The sequence below is a fragment of the Hemicordylus capensis genome, chromosome 2 (assembly GCF_027244095.1).
Source record: "Hemicordylus capensis ecotype Gifberg chromosome 2, rHemCap1.1.pri, whole genome shotgun sequence".
NCBI classification, from domain to species: domain Eukaryota; kingdom Metazoa; phylum Chordata; class Lepidosauria; order Squamata; family Cordylidae; genus Hemicordylus; species Hemicordylus capensis.
This window is the reverse complement of record NC_069658.1, coordinates 421,364,121-421,389,137: the sequence shown is the minus strand read 5'-3', so window position 1 is coordinate 421,389,137 and position 25,017 is coordinate 421,364,121. Positions and strand designations below refer to the sequence as shown.

General features: G+C 44.4%; 1 protein-coding gene and 1 long non-coding RNA gene across 4 annotated transcripts in view; one reads left to right on the top strand and one right to left on the bottom strand.

Annotated features, from left to right (window-relative positions):
• Nucleotides 1-8,632, bottom strand: part of CA10 (carbonic anhydrase 10) — a 509,308-nt gene extending 500,676 nt beyond the window's left edge. For 2 of the 3 annotated variants that reach the window (XM_053298318.1, XM_053298322.1), the window contains exons 1-2: nucleotides 8,494-8,632; nucleotides 7,249-7,723 (exon numbers count right to left, since the gene is read on the bottom strand). In XM_053298318.1, coding sequence (XP_053154293.1) covers nucleotides 7,249-7,309 — 61 coding nt within the window. In that variant the 5' untranslated portion in view covers nucleotides 7,310-7,723; nucleotides 8,494-8,632. Of the gene's footprint in view, nucleotides 1-7,248; nucleotides 7,724-8,208; nucleotides 8,228-8,493 lie in introns of those variants that run through there. The other variant, XM_053298319.1, reaches the window with a different exon arrangement.
• A 124-nt stretch (nucleotides 8,633-8,756) lies between these two features.
• On the top strand, nucleotides 8,757-23,322 carry LOC128345802 (uncharacterized). Its single transcript, XR_008316652.1, has 3 exons — nucleotides 8,757-9,413; nucleotides 12,434-12,526; nucleotides 20,506-23,322. It is a non-coding gene; the product is annotated as an uncharacterized LOC128345802 (long non-coding RNA).
• Nucleotides 23,323-25,017: the final 1,695 nt, after the last annotated feature.

The following is a 25,017-nucleotide window of genomic DNA, read 5'->3' as shown; positions in this document are numbered from 1 at the left end:
TAGAAGGAAACTGGAATCGCATGGTTCCCTGTATGAATGTAATCTAGAAAAGTGTCTGAAGAAGACATCTAGTTGAAACATCTAGCTGAAGACATCTATTCGGGATAGAGCCAGAACAGCATAGCGGTTAGAGTGTTGGACTAGGACTGGAAAGAGCCAAGTTCAAATCCCCATTCAACCATGAAACTCACTGGGTGACTCTGGGCCAGTCATGTATCTCTCAGCCTAACCTACCTCACAGGGTTGTGAGGATAAAAATAATCATGTGCGCCACTCTGGGCTCCTTGAAGAAAGAGCAGGAAATAAATGGGGGGAAACGTAAAATAAAAATAAATACATACTGGGAATTGGAAGAATCAAGGATTTGCTAAACAGTCAAGACTCATTTGAGGACTTTCAAAAACTGAGTACATTATTTATGGCTGTTGATGTGATAGCTTTCTGAATACCAAGACTGTTAGATACTTGACTGATATTTTAACATTTAAAATATCAAACTTAACTATGTATACTCCAACTTAACTATGTATAACTAAGTATACTCTTGGAGGAAGAGCAGAATATAAATGTAAAAATGAATAAAAAATAAAAATGAATTGTATATCTTATATAAAAGATTATAGATTTTATTAGAATTTATATATTTTATTGTAAAATTTTGAGTATCTATATGGACAGAAGTTGTGTGAATTACTTCTTATTTGGATTGGATTTTAATATATTCATATGCAATTATATGTTTATATTGGATATTGGCTAATACACGCAATTGTTGAACATAACATTTACCCCTGACCTTTTTCAAATTTCTAGCTTCCTTTGGAACAGGTATTCAAAAAGTATACTTGAACCAGCAAGTATACTTCTTGTTGGTTGGGTGCCACCACCACCATAGGCCCCACCACAATGACTCATCAAACCAACAGCAGTTTCAGATGCCTCAGCATCTGATTTTGTGCTCTTACCATTATGACTGAAGGGGAACTCATACCCAGAAAGATGCACAGGCTTGACTGCATGAAGCTGGATGATGAGAGTGTTTATACTACCACTGCTCTTCCCTGTGGCTGAGACCATCTGGAGATCACTGCAACTGCTGGCACAACAAACTTGAAATGTCCAGTTACTCTACCAGGAACTGTGGCTAGGGATGTGCACGAACCGGTTCGGAGGCCGTGTTGGAGGCCTCCGAACCGGTTTGGAATCGGACCAGTCCGGCAGTCCAGCACTGAGGGGGGGTCTACCTTTAAGGGCGGGGGGGTAGTACTTACACCTCCCGCCACTCTTCTCCCTCCGGCGCTGTATTTAGGAGCGAAGTTTCGGGGGCGGCAGAGTTGCTCCCTACCGCCCCTGCCCCCGTCGTTGCCCAGAAGTCTGGTAAATACGAGCACACATGTGCTCGTCGCAGCGCACGCGCCTGTTGCTGCTGTGCACACGCACGCCGCATACGTCACGTGCACGGCGGCAACAGGCGCACGCGCGCTGCGACGAGCGCATGCGTGCTCGTATTTACCAGACTTCCGGGCAACGACGGGGGCTGGGGCAGCAGGGAGGAATGCTGCCGCCCCCGAAACTTCGCTCCTAAATACAGCGCCAGAGGGGGAAGAGCGGCGGGAGGGGTAAATACTACCCCCCCGCCCTTAAAGTTAGACCCCCCTCAGTGCCGGACCACGCCGCGGCGGTTCCGTGCACACCACTAACTGTGGCATCATTCCAACTGCTTACCACCAGCCTCAGCACTAGAGGTCACTAATGATTACTAGAGGGTAGAATAATGATCACTTGGCTGTAGGGGTGTGCACGGAACCACCAACTGGGGTCCGGCACTGGGGTGGGGGGGTCAGTTTAAGAGCGGCGGGAGGGTTTACTTACCCCTTCCGCCGCTTTCCTGCTTGCCGCCGTAAACATATGAGTAATTGGGGTGGCAGGATACCTCCCTGCCGCCCCTTCCCCAACATTACTTGCAAAACCTCCCAGGAGTGCATTGCGTGCCTGCGCGCACGTCACAGCGACATGAAGTGCACGCTCGTCTCTGTGACATGCGCACGCGCACGCAATGCATTCCTGGGAGGTTTTGCAAGTAACGTCGGGGAAGGGGTGGCAGGGAGGTATCCTGCCACCCCAATTACTCGTATGTTTACGGCGGCAAGCGGGAAAGCGGCAGGAGGGGTAAGTAAACCCTCCTGCCGCTCTTAAAGCGACCCCCCACCCCCAATCCGAACCACCCAGGTCCGGACCGGTCCGGAGGCCTTTTCAATGGCCTCCGGACCGGTCCGGGCCCATCCCTACTTGGCTGAAAAAGGCTAGTGAGCAGATTAGAAAACTGACAGTCTGACAACTGTACATTGGAAAGAAATAAACAGAAATGACATTTGGGTCAAAGGAACTAGCAATAAGCAATTGTCAAACAAAGACCTACTGGTGACCTCCCTCTGCCTAGAAGATATGACCTCTGACCTGGAAACTCCACTCCCCAGTCTCAGGTGCAAGTAACATGACTGTGGGTTTTCAGTGGTGAGAGAAAGGTACTCTGAACATGGCTAGAGGCACTCTACATATGACTATCCTTTATTTACAGTAGGTTCCGAGACAGATCTCTGGTAAGTCATCATCTTCATTAAGCCTCATCAGTAAAGATCTAAAGACAATGTTTTTTGGAGTCAGGTAGTAGTATTCTGAGTCTGCATGGCTACAAATGTCAGAAAATGTTATCATGCTTAAGTAACATGCATTGTTGGGAGCATAATAGCTTGGGTGCATTTCATTCCTGTATGCCATTGTGCTTATATCTCATCAACATCCATGGAATTCAAGTTCATTGTTAATGACACTTAAATCCCACTGATTTCCATAAGATTTAGTCACCCATAACATTCTCTAGATTGTACCCATCATATCATACTTAATTGCGATAGGAAACTATTAGGTGCAGGAGCCAGGAACTATTGTACCGAGACTGCATTGTCCAAAACAAAAATACCTCAATACAATGACTGCAGCTCTGGTGTATTCACACTGCCGATCATCAATGTTTAAGAGACTCTAATGTTTTCTGTTGCACCTGGCTGCCTCATTTTTAACATTATGAAAACATTACTCAAGGCTTGTGCAAAATAAATGACTGTGCAAAGAAATGTGTCAGCCATTATGCGATCAGGAACATCCCACCTACAGCTGCGAATGCTGCTGCTAATTAATCTGTCGTGGCATTACACGGAAAAAGGATTTGGGCCAGAGAAGCGCATAGCGTAATCCATACGCCTTTTACACAGTGTCACGATTATCTGAAGGTCTCAGGGAATTGCAGCTGGATGGGATTTTACTTTAACATCCTTATTTTGACAGTGTTTCCACTAGTACAACATTCAGTTAATGATGCCATGTTACAGCATCATTAGCAGAACTGAGACTATTATATCATCTGACTCTCCAGGAGAAAAGGTTACCAAAGCACTCAAAACACACCTTAGTACCCCAGAAAGCTTCATTATGGCTTTTCTCTCAAGTTACATTTTTGTTGATTTTCCAAGCCTGTTCTGATTCCAAGTCTGTTCTGATCATCACCTCACTTCTCTTAAAGAGGATAGAGAGAAGATGCAAATATTGCTAGTATTGTTATTACTAGAAAACATCCCAGTCTCTAAAAATCTGAAAAGCACAAGCTATTTTTAATGCTATGTCCAATGCTATTCTTACATAGGGATAAGAAACTGACACAGCATATTTACACATCAAAACCATTCCTCTCCAAAAACAAAAGCCAACATATCAATAACTGAAACCCTGACTCTAAATGTATTGCCTATGTGAATCATAGATGAATGTGAAGTGGCCAGGAATTGGCAAAATGACAAGGCAATTGCTCCATTTCCCCCATATGGAGCACCCTTAGCACACCTTCCAAGTTTAAGTGGCCCACCGCAACTCTTCAGGTACCATTAATTTCCATTGCTGGGCCTCAGGATGTGTTCTGTTTAAACTGGAGGAAGGGAGGGAGGCTGCAATAGAAAAAACTGGCAACAGCCCAGTCAACATCCATAATTTCAATTATGAACTGAAAATGAGAATTTAACAAAGTACAAGCCTATTCACATTGAACGTTATGAACAAATGGATACAATATTGTACAAAGAGATACTCCACATGCATCCATACACTCTCTGTTGAAACAAATTTCGACTATGGATATTGGTGTGATGCAAGAAGTCAAGGGACATAGTCAAAAGCTTCAACTACTATATTTGGCCAATACCCATGATGTCATTTCAACTGGCTTCTCTCTACCTGTTATCATGGTTATACACGTACTGAGATAAAGGGCAGGAATCCATCAACTTAATACTGATGTGCTGGTCTATGATTGTAATAAACTTACTACTGCTACTACTTAATACTGAATCAGTTCCTTCAAATAAACATGAAAACTGTCAGCATAGACAATAATTAGTCTCCAGCTTACTAATATGTCAAGGGAAGGAAAAACACAAATTTATTTCAGCATTTAATTGATAAGTGTATGTTTTTGCCATTTGTTGATATTGCTTAAGTATATTTAAGGCATTAAAATATAAATATTTCCTCCACTGATCCATGTTAAAGTGTATATACAGAAATTTCACTGTGTCAACTTTGAACAGCATATAGCATGCTTCATTACATGTTCTAGCACTTCACTCATTACCCAATCACAGCACAAAAAGCTCCTAGAAAACATTTTTCTTATATATGACACAGGCACCAAGAGAGAGAAAGGAGAACTGGACATTCTTAAGTTTTAACCCAGCACCTTCTATTAATAAAATGATTAAGGACTGCTAAGGAGAAACAAAGATTCCTGAAAAATAAGAAGACTAGAGATTGAATGTCTGCAAGCACCCTGCATTTGGGTGGATCAAGTACTTGGATATTTTTTTAAAAGCAGCAAAAAAAAAAAAAAAAAAAGCAGTAAGGACAGTGACTCATTTTATTCTTTATTCAAAGAGAGAGATGGCTGTCTTGAGAGAATGTTTTCATACCTTAGAAAGCATGACAAATGGACAGAGAGCCCCAAATAACACAAAATTATTTCCCTCTCCAAAGTATTATTTTGCCATTTGTACTATCATGTACTGGTACTATCATGTTTTTTCCCCCTTTGCCATTCAAACGTCTCAGGATTTCTTCCTCCCATCCGGCATTCAACAATTTTGAAGGCAGGTCCCCATTTGAAAAGAGCAAGAGGGTTAGTCAGTTACCCTTCCACTACTCCCACCGGTTGAAATCTTAAGGAAAAGATTAGGTAGGCTCTAGTTTAATGTTCTGAAGCCCTCCAGATGGAGCTCATGGACACAGGTGGTGTCAATCACAAGCGGCGCAGCAGACGGCAGTGTTGCCAGACACAAGAGAACTAGGGAGGGGGGATCTGAAGGAGTACAAGACCCTTTGCAGGCTTATGCTTAAATATATAAGAATCCAGGCTTGCTCAGCGCAGCACTAATTCTAGTATCAACTGTTCTGGGAGGGCAGCACAGCAGCAGCTCCTGATGTGGCAAGTTACAAGCAAAGGAGTGGGAGAGTGTGCTAGATGCCTGGAGAGGGGACCTTTCCCAGCAGCAGCAGCATCCTATAGAGGATGGAGTACAGAGATTCCTTCCTTCTCTTTGTGTAGGAAAATTGTAGGTGGCTTCCCTCTTGCATCACTACTCTAAAGTTGGATAGTAAAGTTGGAAAGCCTGATTTTTAATTTTTTGCAAGAGATGGGGGGCAGCACCCCTTTAAATGTGGTTAGGTGTGAGGGATGTCACGGCTGTCCAAGGTGAGAAATGGCTGAGGAATGTGGCAGCTGCAGGCATTTTCTGGAGACAAAAAGGCTTATGATGTTGCTGGGAGAGAAAGGGGGGTGCAAGAGGAAGCCAAGGTTGGAATGGTTACTTTTCTCACCCACACATCACACAAGAGCCAAACAGAGAATGCTGAGACTCTGCTATGAGGATTCCAAACTGATAACCTGGCAACACTGCAGGGTTGGTCACTGAGGCAACAGATTAGTGTGAGGGATAGCCTCAAATGACACCACTCCAGGGATGAGAGGAGCTAGGGCAGGACAAAACAAGCAGAACTGATTAAATAAAAACAAGGCCAAATCAGAAGAAGTTGAAAGGCTGCTGGTCTCAAAGCACAGAAGGTGGTTTACTCCAACATGGGCACCTGCCGTCACTGCCAAGACAGAAGCAGAAATCTGGTTCAGGCCGACCTCCAGACGGACACAGACAAGGGGAGGGATACATTTTTGCTGGCTTGGCACTGACGGGCGTCCCTTGAGGCTTCCCCCTCAGTCCTAAGGCTGATGCTGCTTCACCTCTCTCCCCTGCTAGCCTCCAGCTTAGACAGTGAAGGACAGAAGCATCTGTCTGTAGGGGAGAGAAGTAGCAGCCTGGATCCCCTTGGGTGGGGGCTTTATGTGAAATGACCCCAAATTCCAAAGCCAGCCACTTCCCCTTCCTGTTGCTTTCTCGCTGCAACATCATTTATTCCAGCATGAATTACGCAACAAATTAACAAAGCACCCAAGGCTTTTGAAGTAGAAGAGTGTGTTTTCCCAAGAATAAATGGCTGTGATCCTTAATGCCAGACACCAGGCCATGCCTAATCATTAATTAGACAGGGTCTTTTGGACAACTGGAATGACCTGAGTTCTGCAAAACAAGGGGAGAGGTAGGAAATGCTGAATGCCACGGAGCTCCACACAGGAATCCTAACCAAAGCAGGCTAGACAACTGGGTTTGAGACCCCTGGTGTAAACATTGGGGGTGGGGGTGAGGGGAGAAGCAGATGCACCGCCTCCAGTTTGAAACCAAGGATTCGGAAAGGTCTGAAATGCCCTAGAAAACAGAATTGCCCTCATAGAGTATCAAGTTGTAACAACTTTCAAAGCCACAAAATATCCAAGATGACTGAAATGGAGCAGTTAATTGATTGCAACCAAAGCACGTTCCTAGGAACAGCAAACCGTGGTGGTGTTGGGGGGGGGGGCTGCATTTCATTATTGCAACCAATGCACAGACACTATTTCACAGTTAACAGGATAAACAGAAGGGGCAACGCTCCTGGGGGTAGTTTAACAAATTCACACCCTTTTAAACTAAGGCAATGTAGTTGATTTCTAAATGCATACTGCTTTCACTTAAAAATAGGGTATGGGGGGGAGGGAGAGGCAAGCGGTAGTGCAGAGTATATTTTTCCTCCCGTTTGTTATGTTTCCCAGCCTACCTGAAATGCAGACGATGAAATTGGCTTGCAGAAGAAAAAGCACCTCCCAAACAATTTCCATCCTCCGATTCTCATGCCAAGTGCATCCCTCGGCGAAAGAAAACAACAAAGATCAATATCGCAGTTTGAATGATCCCAGAAAATCTCCTTTCGGACTTGCAGCCTGTGTTCCCCAGATGTGCTGACACATGTCCGAGCTCTCCCTCCGCACAGCTCAAACGAGATCCCTTCTCTTCCTTCACCCTCCAGCAAAGACCAAGCAGCGAACCACCAGCACCGGCTTCTTCCTCCAGGAGAGCGAGAAAAATCCACCAGATCTCCCAACAAGACATAGACAAAAAAGCCCAACCGATCCCGGCTCCGGAAAGTCTCGATTCCAGGGGACTCGAAGCGCAAGTTGTCCCCGAACTCTGCACGCCTCACCGGGGCATCGCCTCGCCACTCACCATCCCAGCGTTTCCTTCTTTCCTGCCCGCTACAAAAGGATCACACAGAGATTAATAGAGTTTGCAACGGATTTAAGCTTTCGCATGGTATTTTCACCTACATCTAAAGCGAAGGAAGGGAGAGGACGAAATACCAAGCCCAGGTCTCTTTGCAAAAAACAAAAAACAAAAACAAAAACCACCCCACACCACCAGCTCAGGCTCCTGTAATTCCCCACCAAGCAAAGGAGGTTTTCTGCAAAGCAACTGCAGGGGTCGTTCTTCCCTCGTCTACAGATTTTTCCCCGTCCCTTTTTTCCAAGCGATTGTGGAGAAGCATAGTAGAAAGCAGGCAAGCAAATAAATAAATAGCCAACCCTCTCCCCCCTCCCTTATTCTCAGTCTTTGCTTGGCACTTTAACCACTTTGTTCGGGTTAATGAAACCGGCAAAGCAACCCCCCCCCCCAAAAAAAATATTAGAAGAAAGCAGGGGGAGAGATGACTGTTTTAAAAATATCGTGCACATGGACGTACTCCCCGCCTCTTTAAAATTGCTCCCTGACGGAAACGCGCCGAATTCGCAGGCATCCGTTTGCAAGAGCCAACCTGGCGGGCTCTCAGTGATGCCAAGAAAACAGGCAACGCCTTCCCCCACCCGGAAAGAAAAAAGTGCATGCCAAAAATTGAAAGAATTACTTGGCACTAAAACTGCGGGCGACCGGGAGGCAGCACAGAGTTCGCGAAGTAGTTGCTGTACAAGCGAAGCTCCATGGCTTCGCCCTTATTGAGCGCATCCGCATCACGCAACGACTGGCTTACCTCTCCAAAGCTCTTCTTCCTGCGTTTCACCTCATATGGGACGACTGCTCGCCTTTCAACTTGTCCGCAGTCCCCCAACGAGCGCGAGGTCAAGCTCCAGATGGCCTCAGCTCAGCTCTGTGCTTTACGCTAATTTTCTCATTAGGATGCCTTCGCCTTCTCCTCCAGCTACCCCTTCCACTTAAGGGAATAATGTGCTCTGGGTTCCTTCCAGGACGCCCGAGCCAGCCTGCGACGCTCAGCAGCAGCTCGAGTCACAGCCGAACCTGGATGGAGGCGCGAGGCAGCGCGCGCAGGGGACGCGAGCCGGCGAGCGAGCGGGGAGGCGGCGCGTGCTGCCAAAACCTAAGCGGCAGTAGTGGCGGCGGCAGCAGCAGGCTGAGGTCTGCAACCCATGCGGGAATCCGTGCTCTTGGGAGCTGGACTTGGACTAGGCAGCAGGAGGGAGGGAAGCCGTACGGAGATCGGAGGAAGAACTCCCTGCTTGCACGTTAAAGAGGGCTTTTGTTTACTTGCAGGGCGCAAACCTTCTTCCCGTGTTTTTTGGAACTGCAATGCAAATTTGTGTTTGTTCGTCCCCCCCCCCCCCCAAAAAAAAAGTTGCACCGGGTTTAAGAGTTGGCCGACTATGCGGCGGGAGGAGCGTTATTTTAAGGAGTCTAAACGGGATTTCCCATGAACGACACAAAGCAGGCTTAGGGGTCCTGAGTTTAGGGCGGCAACTCCCCCCCCCACAGTACCCAACCGGAAGTGGAAGAAGTATTGATCCGCGGCTTCGAATTTAAGTAAGGAGTGGACGCTCTGTGGAGGTGAGGACGCCTGTCTCCTTCGGGACCAGATGTTCAAAGAGGAACAGAATGCCCGGTTCAGAATAGCGATGTACATGTGCAGCGGAATCCTGTTCCTGTGTATACTCGCAAGTAAGCCCTGCTATGCTCAGTGGGGTTTATTCTCAATCTCAAGTCAGTGTCCATAGGATGGTCGCTTTAGAATGTCCTCTGGAGAATATACAGATACAAAAACAGAGCACTAGCTTGAATCAACAGATATGGATTGTTGTCTTTTTAAAGCGCTTCCTCCATGCTGGCTGCCCGCCGCCACCTGGGGGGCAAGTGTGGTGTGCAGAGAGGAGAGATTGCAGATCTTGCAAGGAAGGGGAATTCCTAGCAAACAGAACTCGTGGAGCTTTGGAATATATAAGCCCTGTAGATGCGGGAGGATCGGTTGTAAAGATACTATATTATACTGGGTCTGAGTCTGACCCTTTCTTAGTCCTGGCTGCCTGGCTGAAAGGCTTCAAGGAGATATTACCGGTAGTCGCGGGACCTTCCGCATGCAAAGCATGTTCTCTAACCGCGAGCTTTGGCTCCTCCCCTTTTATAAAATTGATTTTGCCCGGTGAGGTTTCCAAAATGACTTTCATTCATGCCCACGTTTCAGCAAACTGGAACAGAGAGGTGCTTTCCCAGAGATCTCCTTGTTAAAAATAGGTATTTGCTGAGGTTGACTGCATTCACTCCTGAAAGCCTCCGTGTTTTTCACACAGGGTTTTTAGCTCACATCTCCCCTGGATGGAATGGAGGGTGTGCATTCACATATCTGCCAGATTTACCCCAAAGGCCCTGTGAGCAATTGGGGAGCACTTCACACATGATTCAGGTTTTTCATTGTGCATTAGAATGTAGCCCGATTTATATCCAGGGTTAAAAAAAATCCACTTTATGTGTCGGTTTTGGGGTCAACTTCAAATTCACAATATACTCATGGTAAAGCTTGTGTGAAAAACGCCCTGGCTTGTGTAGGAATGAGTCCCTAAGCTCATAGTGAGTGAATTGACTAAGAGCATCTAAATGTATCCTTCTGAATTCCCATGATATTGACACACAGACCACACAAAAGTACCATCAAACCACAGATCACACCACTCACAGATAGCTACCATGGTGCAAAAATATGAATCCAAGGCACAGATCCTAGCCTCACCAGGTTTCAATGGAGCCCCCATCCAGCCCACTGGCACAACACAGCTTGTATTCATTACATGTCTGAAGCCGCTCTCTGTATCAACGTGACTAGTAGAATCTTCCAGCAGCTCATGCAGCAGTTTGCTGGCAGACTCTCAGGTTCTGCTATTGAGCACCACACTGGATGAGGAGGAGGGCCCAGTGCCCTTAAGGAAAGGGCAGCAAAAGGCAGTGAGGTAATTGCCAGTGTAGATACTTCAGCACCATACTAGTGCCTGGCTGCTGAGCAGGTAGCTAGCAGCACTGATGGTCTCCCTTTCATTACAGGTTTTCACACAGAGGTCAGACAGCCATCCATCAGGAATGCTTTACCAGTTTCCTGCACTGAGCAGGGTTGGGCTAGAACATCTCCGAGGTCCCTTCCAACTCTAAAATTCTATGCTTCTATGACAGGCCTGCTCTGCTGAGCACCCCCCCCCCGCTGTTTTTGGACTCAACTCCCATAATCGGCTTTGGAACGCCTTCCCTGAAGAGCTTTGCTGGGCTCCCTCTCTGTATTTTTTTAAAAACGCATCTTTTTAAAGAGGCGTTTTAATGTTTCTCCTGTTGCTGTTATCTGGTAGGTTCTTTAGTTTTTATAATGCTTAGTTTTTAGCTTTTTATAGTTCTAAGCTTTTTAAATAACCTAATAATTTTGAAATTTTAAAAGCTAATTCTGATTGTGGTTTTAGCTTGGATTTTTAACTTGTTTGATTTGGTTAATTTTATTAGTCTGATTTTGTATTGTATAAATGTTGTAAGCTGCCCCGAGCAGTAGTACACTGGAGGGGTGGGGTATAAATATTGTAAATAATTAAATAAATAATCCCCAGTCACAGTGGCCATTCGCCAGGGATTATGGGAATTGCAGGCCAACATCTGCAGGAGGGCCAAAGTTGAACAACCCTGTTGTTGTTGTTGTTGTTGTTTACATCTACATCCCGCTCTTCCTACAAGGAGCCCAGAGCGGTGTACTTCATACTTGAGTTTCTCCTCACAACAACCCTGTGAAGTAGGTTAACCCTGTTCTATGATATAGGCAGTGCTATAATTCTAACCCTAGGATTAGGATATATCCTCACTGCTATCCATTCAATATCTGTGCTTCTTCATGGTGTTGAAGTAGTAGCCACAATGCCTCTACCACACAGTACCCACCCACCCCCCAGTTAGGGCATCCCTTCCCCCTTTCAGCAATAGAAGCTGGAAGTCCATCAACAAATTGCCTTAAGTCTGGATGGGCAAACATCAGTTGTATAAAAATGCACCAAGAAAGCAATACCACCCATAGCTGCTTTACAAGAAGTTTAGAGCTGGTCTTGTGGTTGCAAGCATGACTTGACCCCTTAGCTAAGCAGGGTCTGCCCTGGTTGCATATGAATGGGAGACTTGATGTGTGAGCACTGTAAGATCTTCCCCTCAGGGGATGGAGCTGCTCTGGGAAGAGCAGAAGGTTTCAAGTTCCCTCCCTGGCTTCTCCAAGATAGGACTGAGAGAGATTCCTGCCTGCAACCTTGGAGAAGCCACTGCCAGTCTGTGTAGACAATACTGAGCTGGATGGACCTATGGTCTGACTCAGTATATGGCAGCTTCCTGTGTTCCTAAGAAGCTCTCCCCCTGGACATTCAGTACAGTTGCATTGCGGGGCAGAAATGTGCATTTGCCTTCTAGCACTGCAGATTTATCTTGCAGTCATGCATGTCACCTGATAAGTGGTATCACCTGATAGGCGATAGGATCCTATGGGGGTTTGGGGGGAAGGTTAAAAATTGGTTTAAGATTGCCCGCTTACCCATTTCTTTTGTGGGTTGGGTGGTAAGTCAATCTGAGATTCAGCAAAACCAGGTAGTTATAGCAGCAATAGCACCACATATTATACTCAGTGCTGAGAAAACCACAAAATCAAACTTTCCTTCCTTCCATCCTGCCTGCCACAGAGAGACAGGACAGAACAGTCATGGCCTGTACAACTCAGCTCTGAGCTCAGCTATCTGAAGATTTGGAACAGGATGGAAGAAGCAGGAAGAAATGTGAGCCACACTTTAAGATATTCCATCTGGGGGATGGGGCCGCTCTGAGAGGAGCATCTGCATTCTTGTGTGCATGCATGCAGAAGGTTCCAGGTTCCTTCCTTGGCATCTCCAGATATAGGACTTAGGGAGAGACTTCTGCCTGTAACCTGGGAGAAGTCTGACTCTGTGTACCGTAGACAGTACTGAGCTAGATGGACCAATGGTCTGACAAGAAACAAAGCTTCTAAACTCCTGCCATGAGAAGAACTATTAGGGCACTCTCTGCCTCCCAATCCCTTTAAATTCATTTTGAAGCTCCCACCTCCACCTAGCCAATGAGGGCACAGTTGCCCATGACAGCACTTGATTTGTATGATAACAAGCCAACCAAGAAGCAAGAAGATCACAAGCCAATCAGAAGCTAGTGCCAGAAAAACCAATCGGCGAGGGAAAAACAGGCCTCCAAAATGATGCTCAAAACATTGAAACATTTCAACTCAAAATGGAGTTTTGTTCTGAGCTCAAAACAGGCTATTTAAAGGGTGTTTTGTTTTGAGCTTGAAACACTCAAAACGGCCTATTTTGAGTCAAAATGTTTTAACTTTGAAATGTTTTGTACATCCCTAATATGAAGCAGTTTAAAGCTCAGTAACAGGCCCTAGCCCCATGTCTGAGAAACACTGGATCAGACTATATCCACGATGTATCCATGATTATAAATACCCATGATGTTTATAATTCATAACCATCCCGATTTTTGCCCCTGCCAGGTTAAATTCTTCTTTTGTATACACAATATGGGGAAATACTGCCATCTTCTGTCTGTTTTACCAGCCGAGGACTTATAATGAATGTCATTACGTGATTATATATGGTTATTTAAATATTTCTGAAGTTGGGCAAAGACACTATTCAAGAATCCAAGAAGTGTTTTTAACCTGGGCAGGCTCAAGGTGATCAGGACATGATGCTTGTTGCCTAGTTTTTGAGTGCATTTTAATATCTGCTTATTGTGTGAGCAATTAATAAAGTCATAATATTTTGTATTCATTCTTAAGATGACTTTATCATAACTGTACATCCAGTTGAATTAAAGACATGTAAGAACTATTCACTGATCAAAGTAAAAGTTACAGAACATTAATTGAATTACACAATACAATTGTGGAAAGCTCTTTGTATGATAAAGCTAATCCATACCATTTGCTTCAGAGAAGGAAAGAAAGGATGCCACAAAATAAGATTTTTGTAGAAAGCTAGAACTGTTTTATTTATTATTGGAACGGCAGATACCTACATACATTTTAAATAAATATTTATTTATTTATTTATTTATTTATTTATTTATTTATATTTTTACATACATACACACACACTCTACCCAACATAAGAACAGCCCTGATGGATCAGGCCCAAGGCCCATCTAGTCCAGCATCCTGTTTCACACAGTGGCCCACCAGATGCTGGTGGAAGCCTACAGGCAGGAGTTGAGGGCATGCCCTCTCTCCTGCGGTTACTCCCCTGCTGTTGGTATTCAGAGAAATTCTGCCTCTGAGGCTGGAGGTAGCCTATAGCCCTCAGACTAGTAGCCAGTGATAGCCCTCTTCTCCATGAAGTTATCCAAACCCCTCTTAAAGCCATCCAGGTTGTTGGCTGTCACCACATCTCATGGCAGAGAATTCCACAAGTTGATTATGCATTGTGAAAGTACTTCTGTTTGTTGCTCCTATGTTTCTTGGCAATCAATTTCATGGGATGACCCCTGGTTCTAGTGTTAGATGAGAGGGAGAAGAATTTCTCTCTTTCCATTTTCTCCACTCCATGCATGATTTTATAGACCTCTGTCATGTCTCCCCGCAGTCATCTTTTTTCTAAACTAAAGAGCCCTAGGTGTTGTAGCCTTGCCTCATAAGAAAGGTGCTCTAGGCCCCTGATCATATTGGTTGCCCTCTTCTGCACCTTTTCCAGTTCAACAATATCCTTCTTTAGATGTGGTGACCAGAACTGTACACAGTACTCCAAGTGTGGCCACACCATAGTTTTGTATAAGGGCGTTATAATATTAGCTGTTTTATTTTCAATCCCCTTCCTAATGATCCCTAGCTTGGAATTGGCCTTTTTAATAGCTGCTGCACATTAAGTCGACACATTCAACGAGCTGTGCACCACGACCCAAAGATCCCTTTCCTGGTCTTTCACCAACAGTTCAGATCCCAAAAGCGTATATGTGAAGTTGGGGTTTTTTGTCACAGTGTGCATCACTTTACACTTGCCAACACTGAACCACATTTGCCATTTTGTCACTCACTCACACAGTTTGGAGAGATCCTTTTGGAGCTCCTCACAATCTGTTTTGGTTTTCACTATCCTAAATAGTTTGGTGTCATCTGCAAATTTGGCCACCTCACTCCTTATCCCAACTTCTAGATAATTTATGAATAAATTCAAAAGCACTGGTCCCAGTACAGATCCCTGGGGAACCCCACTTCTTACTTCTCTCCATTGTGAAAACTCTCCATTTATACCTACCCTCTGTTTCTTGTCCTTCAACCAGTTACCAATCCACACATGTACTTGTCCCCTTATCCCATGACTGCTAAGACCACCCAAACCAGGCAATTTTTGTATAAAGGAAGGCCAGTGGGGGGAGCAGGAACCTGAGCGGGAGCCCACCACCACCTTGGAGAAGCCCCCCTGAGGGGGTAAGTTTAAAAAATAAGAAAGATTTTTTTTGAAAAAATGGTTTGGGGGTGTTAGGTCCGGAGTCAAGTCGAACCAGGGGTGATTGGGCTTAGCCCCGAATCTTCGAACTGAACCAGTTTTATATCAAACCTGTTTGCACACCCCTAATGAAAGACACACTACAAAAAGGTTTCCTCAGGACTGCATTAATATGTTCTGTTCACTTCTGTTTCCACTTTCTGTTCCCCTCCCCTATCCCTTGCATTTTATATCCAGACTCTTCCTTGCTCAGATCTATTCCATCCCAAATCCTCTATTCATTTATTGACCTTCTTTGACTTTGCACTTTTAGAGGGGGTTGCAAGAACTAGAAGGCATCTTATCCAATTAACATTCATCAAACTTAAACCCAAAATGAAGCCATTTCCCCCCACAGAATTCAAAATCGATCATTAAAATTTGCTGGCTCGGGATATGGTGATACATACACACACACACACACACACACACACCAACCACTCTAAGCTAAGATGCTTGGGACATGCATAATCTTCCTCAGTTGTTCCTAGATTAAAAGGGAAAGACAATTAAAAGGAAAAGACAATCATGGAAAACCTTAGGTGAATTTTCCATGAAAAGGTGTTTCAGACAAACCTTACTAACTGTATTGTACTACTGAATTTTAGGTAAGTGATATTTTACACCACCTTGTATGCCACCTGCAGAATAGGATTGATCAGGTCTGTATCTCTCATGCCCATATACTGCTGCTATCATGTTCATATTCATGATGATAATGATGACCTGGGTTATTTTTTAATGTTTTAAAATTTTAAAAAAATTAATTAAAATTAAAATTTTTAATTTAAAATTAATTAAAAATCCAATCAATCAAAACATCCAGTTTAAAAAAAATGCTTTGTGAGAAGCCATGATAGTTAAACTGGAGCAAAACACATATATATTCAGTAATCCAAAAACCTTTGGTTTAAGATGAGAGTTAAGATGCTTTACATTTTCACTCATGCTTTAAAAAGAATAGAAATTGCAAGTTAAGGTACCCATCTTTACTTAACTTCCATGCTATAAAAGCTGTAAAGACTTTGTACAGTCTGGTATATGAAGATGGCTTTAGAAATGAGGCTCCATGCACCCACACATTGCCTTGATCAGGGATGCATCAGGTAGAAATTCATCAGTGGCATCTCTAGGAAGTGATTAGGGAAACAGCACCTGTTAAATTTCTGCCTCGATATTTCCCTCCTCAGTTCAATTTCCAACTTAATACCAGACAAAGTGTGGATGCATCGAGCCTCATTTCTACAGCCATCATCCTATACCACACTGTACAAAATCTTTATAGGGATTATTTAACTGTTCCCTCATTATAAGGAAACAAATATGGAAGACTTGAATGGAGTTTACTTCCTTCTGGATGTGCACATAGATTTGCAGGTTCAGTTATCAAAATGCTGCTGAAAAAGACTTGTGTACTCCAGCCTAGCATCCTATTTCTTACAGTCCTCAGCTACATGCTTCCAGAAAGCTACAAAGAAGTGCAGCAAAAAAAAACCCCAGAAACCATTCCTACACAGTGCCAACAAACTACTATTGTGGTTTAGACTGCCCTTAAACATGGAGGTTCTTCAAGAGAGCCAAACCTCCTGTGACTATGGAGGCTTCATTTCTTAAGTATGGCCAAGTGAAGCTTCCATATTGACTGGCAGGTTGGCTCTGATGTAAAACCTCCATGTTCAAGAGCAGTCTACACCAGAATGATGGTTTCTTGCTGCTGGGTAGGAATGCTTTTTTGGATTTCCTTGAGGTTTCTTCTTCAAAACTTCCTAGCATGGGGTCTTTGGTCCCAATCCTATACATTTTTACTCAGAAGTAAGCCCCAAAGAAAAAAGTAGCCCCCCCCCGAAGGGTTTCTCTCTTCTGTGCTTTGCTGAGGGACTGGGAGGAAGGGGTGAAAAAGAGAACCCACATTCTTGCATAGTATCTTTGCTGGTCCTGATTCCTATGTGTATATACTCAGAAGTAGGCTCCAATGGACTTAATTTCTAGTAATTTATTCCAAGCTTTTCCGAGGGCCTCTGCTTCCCCTCTTTGGCAGGGGTGAGAGAAAGGGGGCAGAAGGAGAAAACAAATGCCCAGGAAAGGAAAGGGAGGGGGAGGACTGTTTGTTTAACTATACAAGTGCCAGAGTCCTCATAGACTGTCCTTGTCCGGCACCTATGTTCAGAACCAAGAAGTCACTCATTAGATATTGCCAGGACTTGCGTCTCCCAACTTTGGCTTCAGAATTCTCAGAGGGAAGACTCTGTTATGCTCTTAGCTAACTTTCCCTTAGTTATGTTCCCTGGTTTTATGGGGATTTCAAATAGTAATTACTCAAAAATCATTAGATGGATGTTTTTCAAACCAGCAAAAGCATCAGTCCCACATGGACCTGAATTTTTGAGGACTTCTAAAAAGACATCAAACATTTTAAATATACATTGAGGTTGTTCACACAACCAAGCGGGCAGTGGGGAAGGCTAGCTTAACTTGCCTTCTGCCCAAACTGGGAGCACGGACCATGCTCTCAGACAATCTGCACTGTATGCTACAGTGCAGAGCTCCAGAGGGTGAGACGGCGCATCCCAGCCTCCAGGTATCCCACAATGCACCACAAAACATAAACTGTGTGCATTGGGGGATTCCTCCAGGAGACAGGCATTCTAGACTCCAGCAAACACACGATCCGGTACCCCGGATTAAAGGAGCACTCACTCCCTTAACCTCGGATATCAGCCAGGCTTAAAAGCTGGGCTAAGTGGCGCTGCCCCGCTGGGATTGGACCCAGGCTGGACATCCCTGCACTCGGTTAGGCTGCACGTGAGAACAACCTCATTATCTGTGGTGAAAAAACATTGCCAACACTTTGTCCCAGTATAATATATTGAGCCTCTTCTCACAAGCAGTGAGAAGGGCTCCAGAGTGGACTGCAGGGAAGGCGGGTTAAACCTAGCATGCAAACTATTGATCCAGCATTGCTGGGTGTGCTCCCCACACGTCCAGACGATTCCCTGCTGGCCCAGGCAGTGGGGAGGGAGTGCCCATAATGCACCGCACTTGCTCCCTTAACCTTGTTTTCAAGGCAGGCTCCACTAGCGGGTTTGCCACCATGGTGCCGCCGGGATCGGATGCGATCCTGGCGGTTCACACACGCATGCAAAACGGGGCTGGGCTTCCTTGGCCCATTTTTGCACGTGCATGTGAATAGCCTCATTATTTATTATTTATTTATCATGCTTGTATGACACCTGATAGGTGTATCTAGGCGGTGTACACAACTTAAAACACAACAAATATAAAACAGAGTAAAAACAAGTAAAACAATTTAACAGAATAAAACAATATATAGCACAGATATAACCTAATTGTTCTGTTCTCTGCTTGTTTATTAGTAGGAGTTCAGCATCACCCACAAGAGGTTAGCAACAGAGCAAGACAGAGCAGACAGCACTAAAAATATAAAAATAACACACTATAGATAAAACAACTACTGAAACTAAAGTTACCATGATTCGTTTGTCTCATCATCAAAATTACACATCTGGGGTGCTTTAGTTGCCAGTTTCGGCCTGTTATGAAAAGCAACACTCAGGGTTTGGGTCAATTTATGAATTTCATGTTGGGAAAATATTTCCCAATGGGTGGTTATTATTATTATTTTAAATAACTTTAGATTTATGTCAAAGTGGTGAATTAATTGCTTGAGCATTCCAATACATATGCCACTGCATGTTCTAGAGTAGGTCTTTCCTGCATGCCACTGTCTAGGGAGCTGGGGTGGGCTGGGGTGGTGGAGCAGCAGAGCAGGTGGCAAGAGCAGCACCAGTAGCTATCGAATGTCAGGTAAGTGGATGGAGAGTGAGAAGCATGGAGACAACAGGAGTGCCTAGTTGGCCAGCAGTGTTGGGGGGGGGAGGTGAACGGCAGCTCCCAGACACTAGGCAGCTCATGCTCTCTAAACACATCCACCCAATTATACCTCTGCCCTGCCCTGCCCAGACAGAATAAACTTGCATCAAGCCAGCAACGACAACTTTCTAGAAGCAGTTTGCTTTGTCGAAGCATTGCGGTCACTGCAGATTTGTTCCCATTCAACTTATTGAAGTCATTCTCACAACCAGCCCTACCCAGCAGTGCTAGCCTGGGTAGGGCTGATCATGAGAAGCATCGGGATTGCTAACGATCCCAGCACTCCCCTGCCAGGTAGTGGTGGCGGAGCCCTCTGCGGCTCGGATCGTGTGGCGGGAAGGCAGGTAGGCGCCTGCCTTCCCCCCCAGCACCAGTGGTTGTGTGAACGACCTGAGAGTCTGCTGCTAGCGGCGTGCTTTTTGGACTCCTGATTTCACATATCATGGCAACTATTCCATCATCCCAGCATGCCAACTGTGAAGCAGGAAGTGCTTCTGATTCCCACAGTGGGGAAATGATTTGAAGTTTCTTCCCTTGCTTCATGCTCACCCAGCATATAGAGAAGAGACACCTCAGATGACTTGGGAAACTGCAACATGTTTTTTCATCTAACTTCAGACTGAATCTCAGTGGCCCAGTTAAAGAGAACAAAACAACCTATGACTCACAGAAGTAATTTCCTACAATTTGATCCTTAAGTAGACATATTATGATGGAACTAGGGATAGATGGTTTCAGTTCTTTGAAAATTACAGGAGATTGTACTTGGAAAGTATACATCATCATTCCACCTAATCTAAATTTAAGGATTAAATTTCACTCTGATTTAGATCAGCAGAATCCCATTGACTTCAACAAGTATTCAAGATTGCCCTGGAGCTAATCTCAGTCCAATTCTCTGTTGGTATAAGCAATTCTGCTCCACTGGCCTCAGGTTAATTCTACCTTTGCGTTGGCTTACTCTTGCACATAGTGCTAGAACTAGAGGGCATCTTATCCAATTAACATTCATCAGACTTAAACCATTAAACCTCCTTAAACCACTTGAACCAAACTTAAACCATTCACCAAACTGAAACCATTTCCCCCCACAGATTTCAAAATCGATCATTAAAATTTGCTGGCTCGGGATATGGTGATACATACACACACACACCAACCACTCTAAGCTAAGATGCCTGGGACATGCATAATCTTCCTCAGTTGTTCCTAGATTAAAAGGAAAAGACAATCATGGAAAACTTTAGGTGGATTTTCCATGAAAAGGTGTTTCAGACAAACTTTACTAATTGCATTGTACTACTGAATTTTAGGTAAGTAATATTTTCCTTTTTGTGGATTTTCAGTGACCTCAGCTGTATCAGTCTCTCCAACTGTTCCAATTCCTGAATTTTATCGACACAAGCAGGAAGTCAGAAATCCATCAAGAATCCACAGATAGTGTCATCAGCTGTCATCTGCTTTGCCTGGAGGGTGAATTACAACAAGATTTGGAGTTTGGAGATATTGATGTTAGTGAGTGGGTCCTTTATGCTCTCCTGTGTATATGTTCCTTGTGTCTGAGATACAAGGGCATTGATATTTATTCTTTGTATTTTTGGTGGGGGCAGGGGGAAGTGGAGTAATTTAGAGGAGCTAGAATACTTTGTTAGTTTGATGTTAGAGCTGCAAATATTTGCTCTACAAAATTATTTTTAAAACATAGCCCTGCTTGAAAGCTTGCAATCTGCAAAACAGCGCACCAAAAAAACCCAGGAAAGTAAAGGCAAGAAGGAGAAAAGAAATGAAGGAAATCAATATTAAAATCAAGTATACACTAACTGTTCCATTCCAATTGGTTATGGTGAATATAGCAGCCCTCTAAAGATTTCAGATTGGTTTTTAGTCTACTTTTCTTAAGAGAAGAAAAGTTTTTCTTAGGAGATCACCCAGCTCTCTTGCTGTGTTTGTGTGCGCGCGTGCACGCATGCCCCTATCTACTTCGCAATGCCTGGACCAATTTGAATCAAATTTGGTACAGTTGTAGGGACATAAAGGGACACCTCGGTGGTATCATTTGTGATGATGTTATCCACCCCAATTCAAGATGACAGACATGTGAATGTTTGAGGTACAAGTGGGCTAACTTGTGAACTGTCTGTCTGATTTGAACCAAATTTGGTGCATTTGTAAGAACACATAGGGACCCTTCAATGGTGTAGTTTGTGATGATGTCATCCATCCCAATTCAAGATGGAGGATACATGAACATTTGAGGCACAAGTGCACTAGCTTCTGAACCGCCTAACCAATTTGAACCAAATTTTGTACTGTTGTAAGGACACACAGGGACACCTCAACAGTGTAATTTGTGATGATGTCATCCATCCCAATTCAAGATGGCAGAGTGTGAGCATTCAAGGCAGAAGTGGACTCACTTTTGATAATGGTAATTATCAATTAAGACTATAGTGGAAGGAAAGTATACAGATTAGTTGTTACCAGAACTTCTTGTTCTTATGTCCATTAACTGAGAATCTTTCTGAAGTGGAGATGCTGGACTCAGACTTGGGGCCTATTACACATAAGTATTTTCTTTCTTTATTTACATAAGACTTTCTGTCCTGCCTTTCTGCTCAAGCATTCAAGGCAGCTAACAACTAATTAAAGGAGAAACAGTTAATAACACACTCCATAAAACAATTTAACACACAAATTGCAATAAAAATTTAATTGTAAACAATGGAAGAGAAAGCAAAATGATCCAAACAGCTATTTGAGTTTATTTGCCTGCTTAAACAAATAGGTTTTCAAAAGGCAATAAAAACACATTACTGTGGGGCTAGGCAAATCTCCGAGGAGCAGGAATGGCACAGCTCTGCCACATAGGCCCTGCCATGCAGAGGGCCTTTTCCTTCATTGCACTGTGCTAGCTCCTCTGAAGTATGCAAAATTCTCCAAGCAGGTAAAGTTGCTCTTCTAGTTTCGCATTACCTTCCCTTGCCTCCTTCTTTTTGTCCTAACTAATGAGCTGGTGGTGAGGAGGCTTTGCAACCACACTGCCCAGTGCTATCTGGGTACTTCTCAGCAACTTTATCTGTGACCAGGAAAACTGGACTCTTTCACATAAGGCTATATCTGGGTCCAATGACAAATGTGTTGGTGAGTTCCTAGAAAGGCAGTAGATCTGGGCTGAAATGGTATTAAACCACTCTACCTATCATGACATTGAGGCACTTCACACAGGCGGTGTGAAACGCCAAAAGGAGGTCTGCAGGGAGAGAGGGTTTTCCTGACCCCGCAGACCATCCCTTACCGTTCCCTGGGTGGACAGATTGCCTCCCAGATGAGTGGCGGCTCTCCTGTAGGCCACCCACAGCTCATCCGGCAGCTCCATGGGTCAGGTGCAGGGAAGTGCCGCTGCTCAGTGCCTCACCCCCTGGAACCCCAATAATGCACCACGCTCACACGGTGCATTACTGGGCACCCCCCCGAGTGTGCTAGCCGCGGCTGCAAGCAGTCACAGCTGACATGCTATTAGTTAGCCCGATTTGGGGGCACGCTCGTGCCAAAACCTGGGTTACACGACAGGCTACTTTAGAGGGCTCACCAATGCCGGGAGCTGTGTGGCTCCCGGCAGTTCTCACATGCAGTGAAAACCAGGTTGGGCTTCTCTAGCCCGGTTTTCGCTGCTTGTGAGAATAGCTTCATTGTATTGCCATTGCTAAGTATTGCTGTCTGTAGATAAGGAGGATTCTATCAGGACAAATAACTCTAGCCTTGTAATGTTACATAGTGTTACAGCCATAAATTCTTATATTTTCCTGAGAATTACTTCAATGTTTGTATAAATAATCCAGACTTTCCACAAAGGGAATTGATAAAAAATTAACATAATCACCATAGAGAGCTTCTAAGGAACCATCAATGCAACAGAAGTTAAGGTAATTCTTTTCTTTTATTGATGGTAGCATCAAAACCATGTTAATATTTGCTTTCTGGTAAATGTATCAGAGCAGTATACTCATGTAAGTTGAAACAAAGTCCTCAAAAATAATCACAAAGAAGCTGCTTAATTGTTTTAATAGTTGGTTGCCAGTTGGTGTTTGTGCTTGTTATTTATCATTATCACGAAGGCTTATTCTCACTCCAATTTATTCTTGTATATCTAAAGACTAATAAATGGTGTGAATATATCAAGTGTGTGTGTGAAATAACATTCCTTTAATTGAAAAGGAAGAGAAGATGGAAATCTGAGATTTCCTGTAGGTGAGAAATAAAATGGTTAAACATGTAAATATTATTACTTGATTATACTTCATAAATAATACTGGCTTTTGGGTGGAATTGAGGAGATCTAGGTTCAAATCCCCACTTGCCCTAAAGATCACAGGGTGACTTTGGGCCAGTTACTCTCAGTTTAACCTATCTCGCATGTTTGTTGTGAGGATAAAATGGTATAAAATCGTGGTTTATAAAAATGGATTAAAAATCCAGGTACCTTGAGCTCCATGAAGGAAGAATGGGATATACATATGATAAATATGTATAGTTATCACACCTTAAGTGGCGCAGCGGGGAAATGCTTGACTAACGAGCAGAAGGTTGCCGGTTTGAATCCTTGCTTGTATGTTTCCCATTCTATGGGAAACACCTATATTGGGCAGCAGTGATATAGAAAGATGCTGAAAGGCATCATCTCATACTGTGCAAGAGGAGGCAATGGTAACCCCCTCCTGTATTGTACCAAATGACAACCACAGGGCTCTGTGGGCACCAGGAGTCAACATTGAATTGACGGCACACTTTACTTTTGGAGCCACCGTGGTGTAGTGGTTTAGAGTGCTGGACCAGGACTGGGGAGACCCGAGTTCAAATCCCCATTCAACCATGAGACTTGCTGGGTGACTCTGGGCCAGTCACTTCTCTCTCAGCCTAACCTACTTCACAGGGTTGTTATGAGGAGGAGCTTAACTATGTACACTGCTCTGGGATCCTTGGAAGAAGAGTGGAATATAAATGAAATAAATAAATAAATAAAAACTTTCTAATTTATAGAGAGGGAAAGACTCACAAGGGATTTGTATAACTGACAGTGGAATTCCAAAAGTGAATGTTGACATTTCTATGAGAAAGTTCTATTTGAGCAACAAAAGATTAACACAACAATCATATGCACACATTCTTTTTCCCTACACCTTTCCTCTTTTGTTCCCAAGAGAGCTGATAATGTATGTGGAATATTTTCAGTTAGGTATATTTGTGACCCAGGGCATGGATTATCTTGATTTTCCCCTAGAAGCTAATTTCAGAGAGAATGGGAGAGAATCTGAGGCGATTCTCACGATCAGTGGAAAGCAGGCTAAGGGAGTTTAGCCCACTGTCCACAGATCGTGGGAACCACTAGGTGAGCCTGGTTTCCCCAAAGCAGGTCGCCTGCTTCCCTAACCCTCCCCTTAGCCCAGGCTAGTGGAGTAAGTGCTCTGCTAACCCGGGTTTTGTGGTCATGTATTGCCACACCATGGCTCCATGCCACAGCAATACATGATGAGACCCCCAGCCGGGAGGCTGCAAGCAGCCTCCCGGGCTCAAGGGTCTCTCTAGCATGCCCCAAGCGCTTGCGCTGGGCATCCTGGAACTCCTGGGGGCCGCACGGCCCCCAATCCCCGCAGCTCCTGCCAGCTCCAAGACGGAGAGAATGGGAGCTGGCCCCACACTGGGCATCCTGGAACTTCTGGGGGCCACGCGGCCCCCAATTCCTGCAGCTCCCGCCCGCTCCGATCCGGCCGCCCAGGGCTGTGGCAGTGCTCATCTGTGGGGAGAGTGGGTTGAGCCTGCTCTCCCTGCAAACCTCATCTTGGCAAGTCTCTCCGATCAAA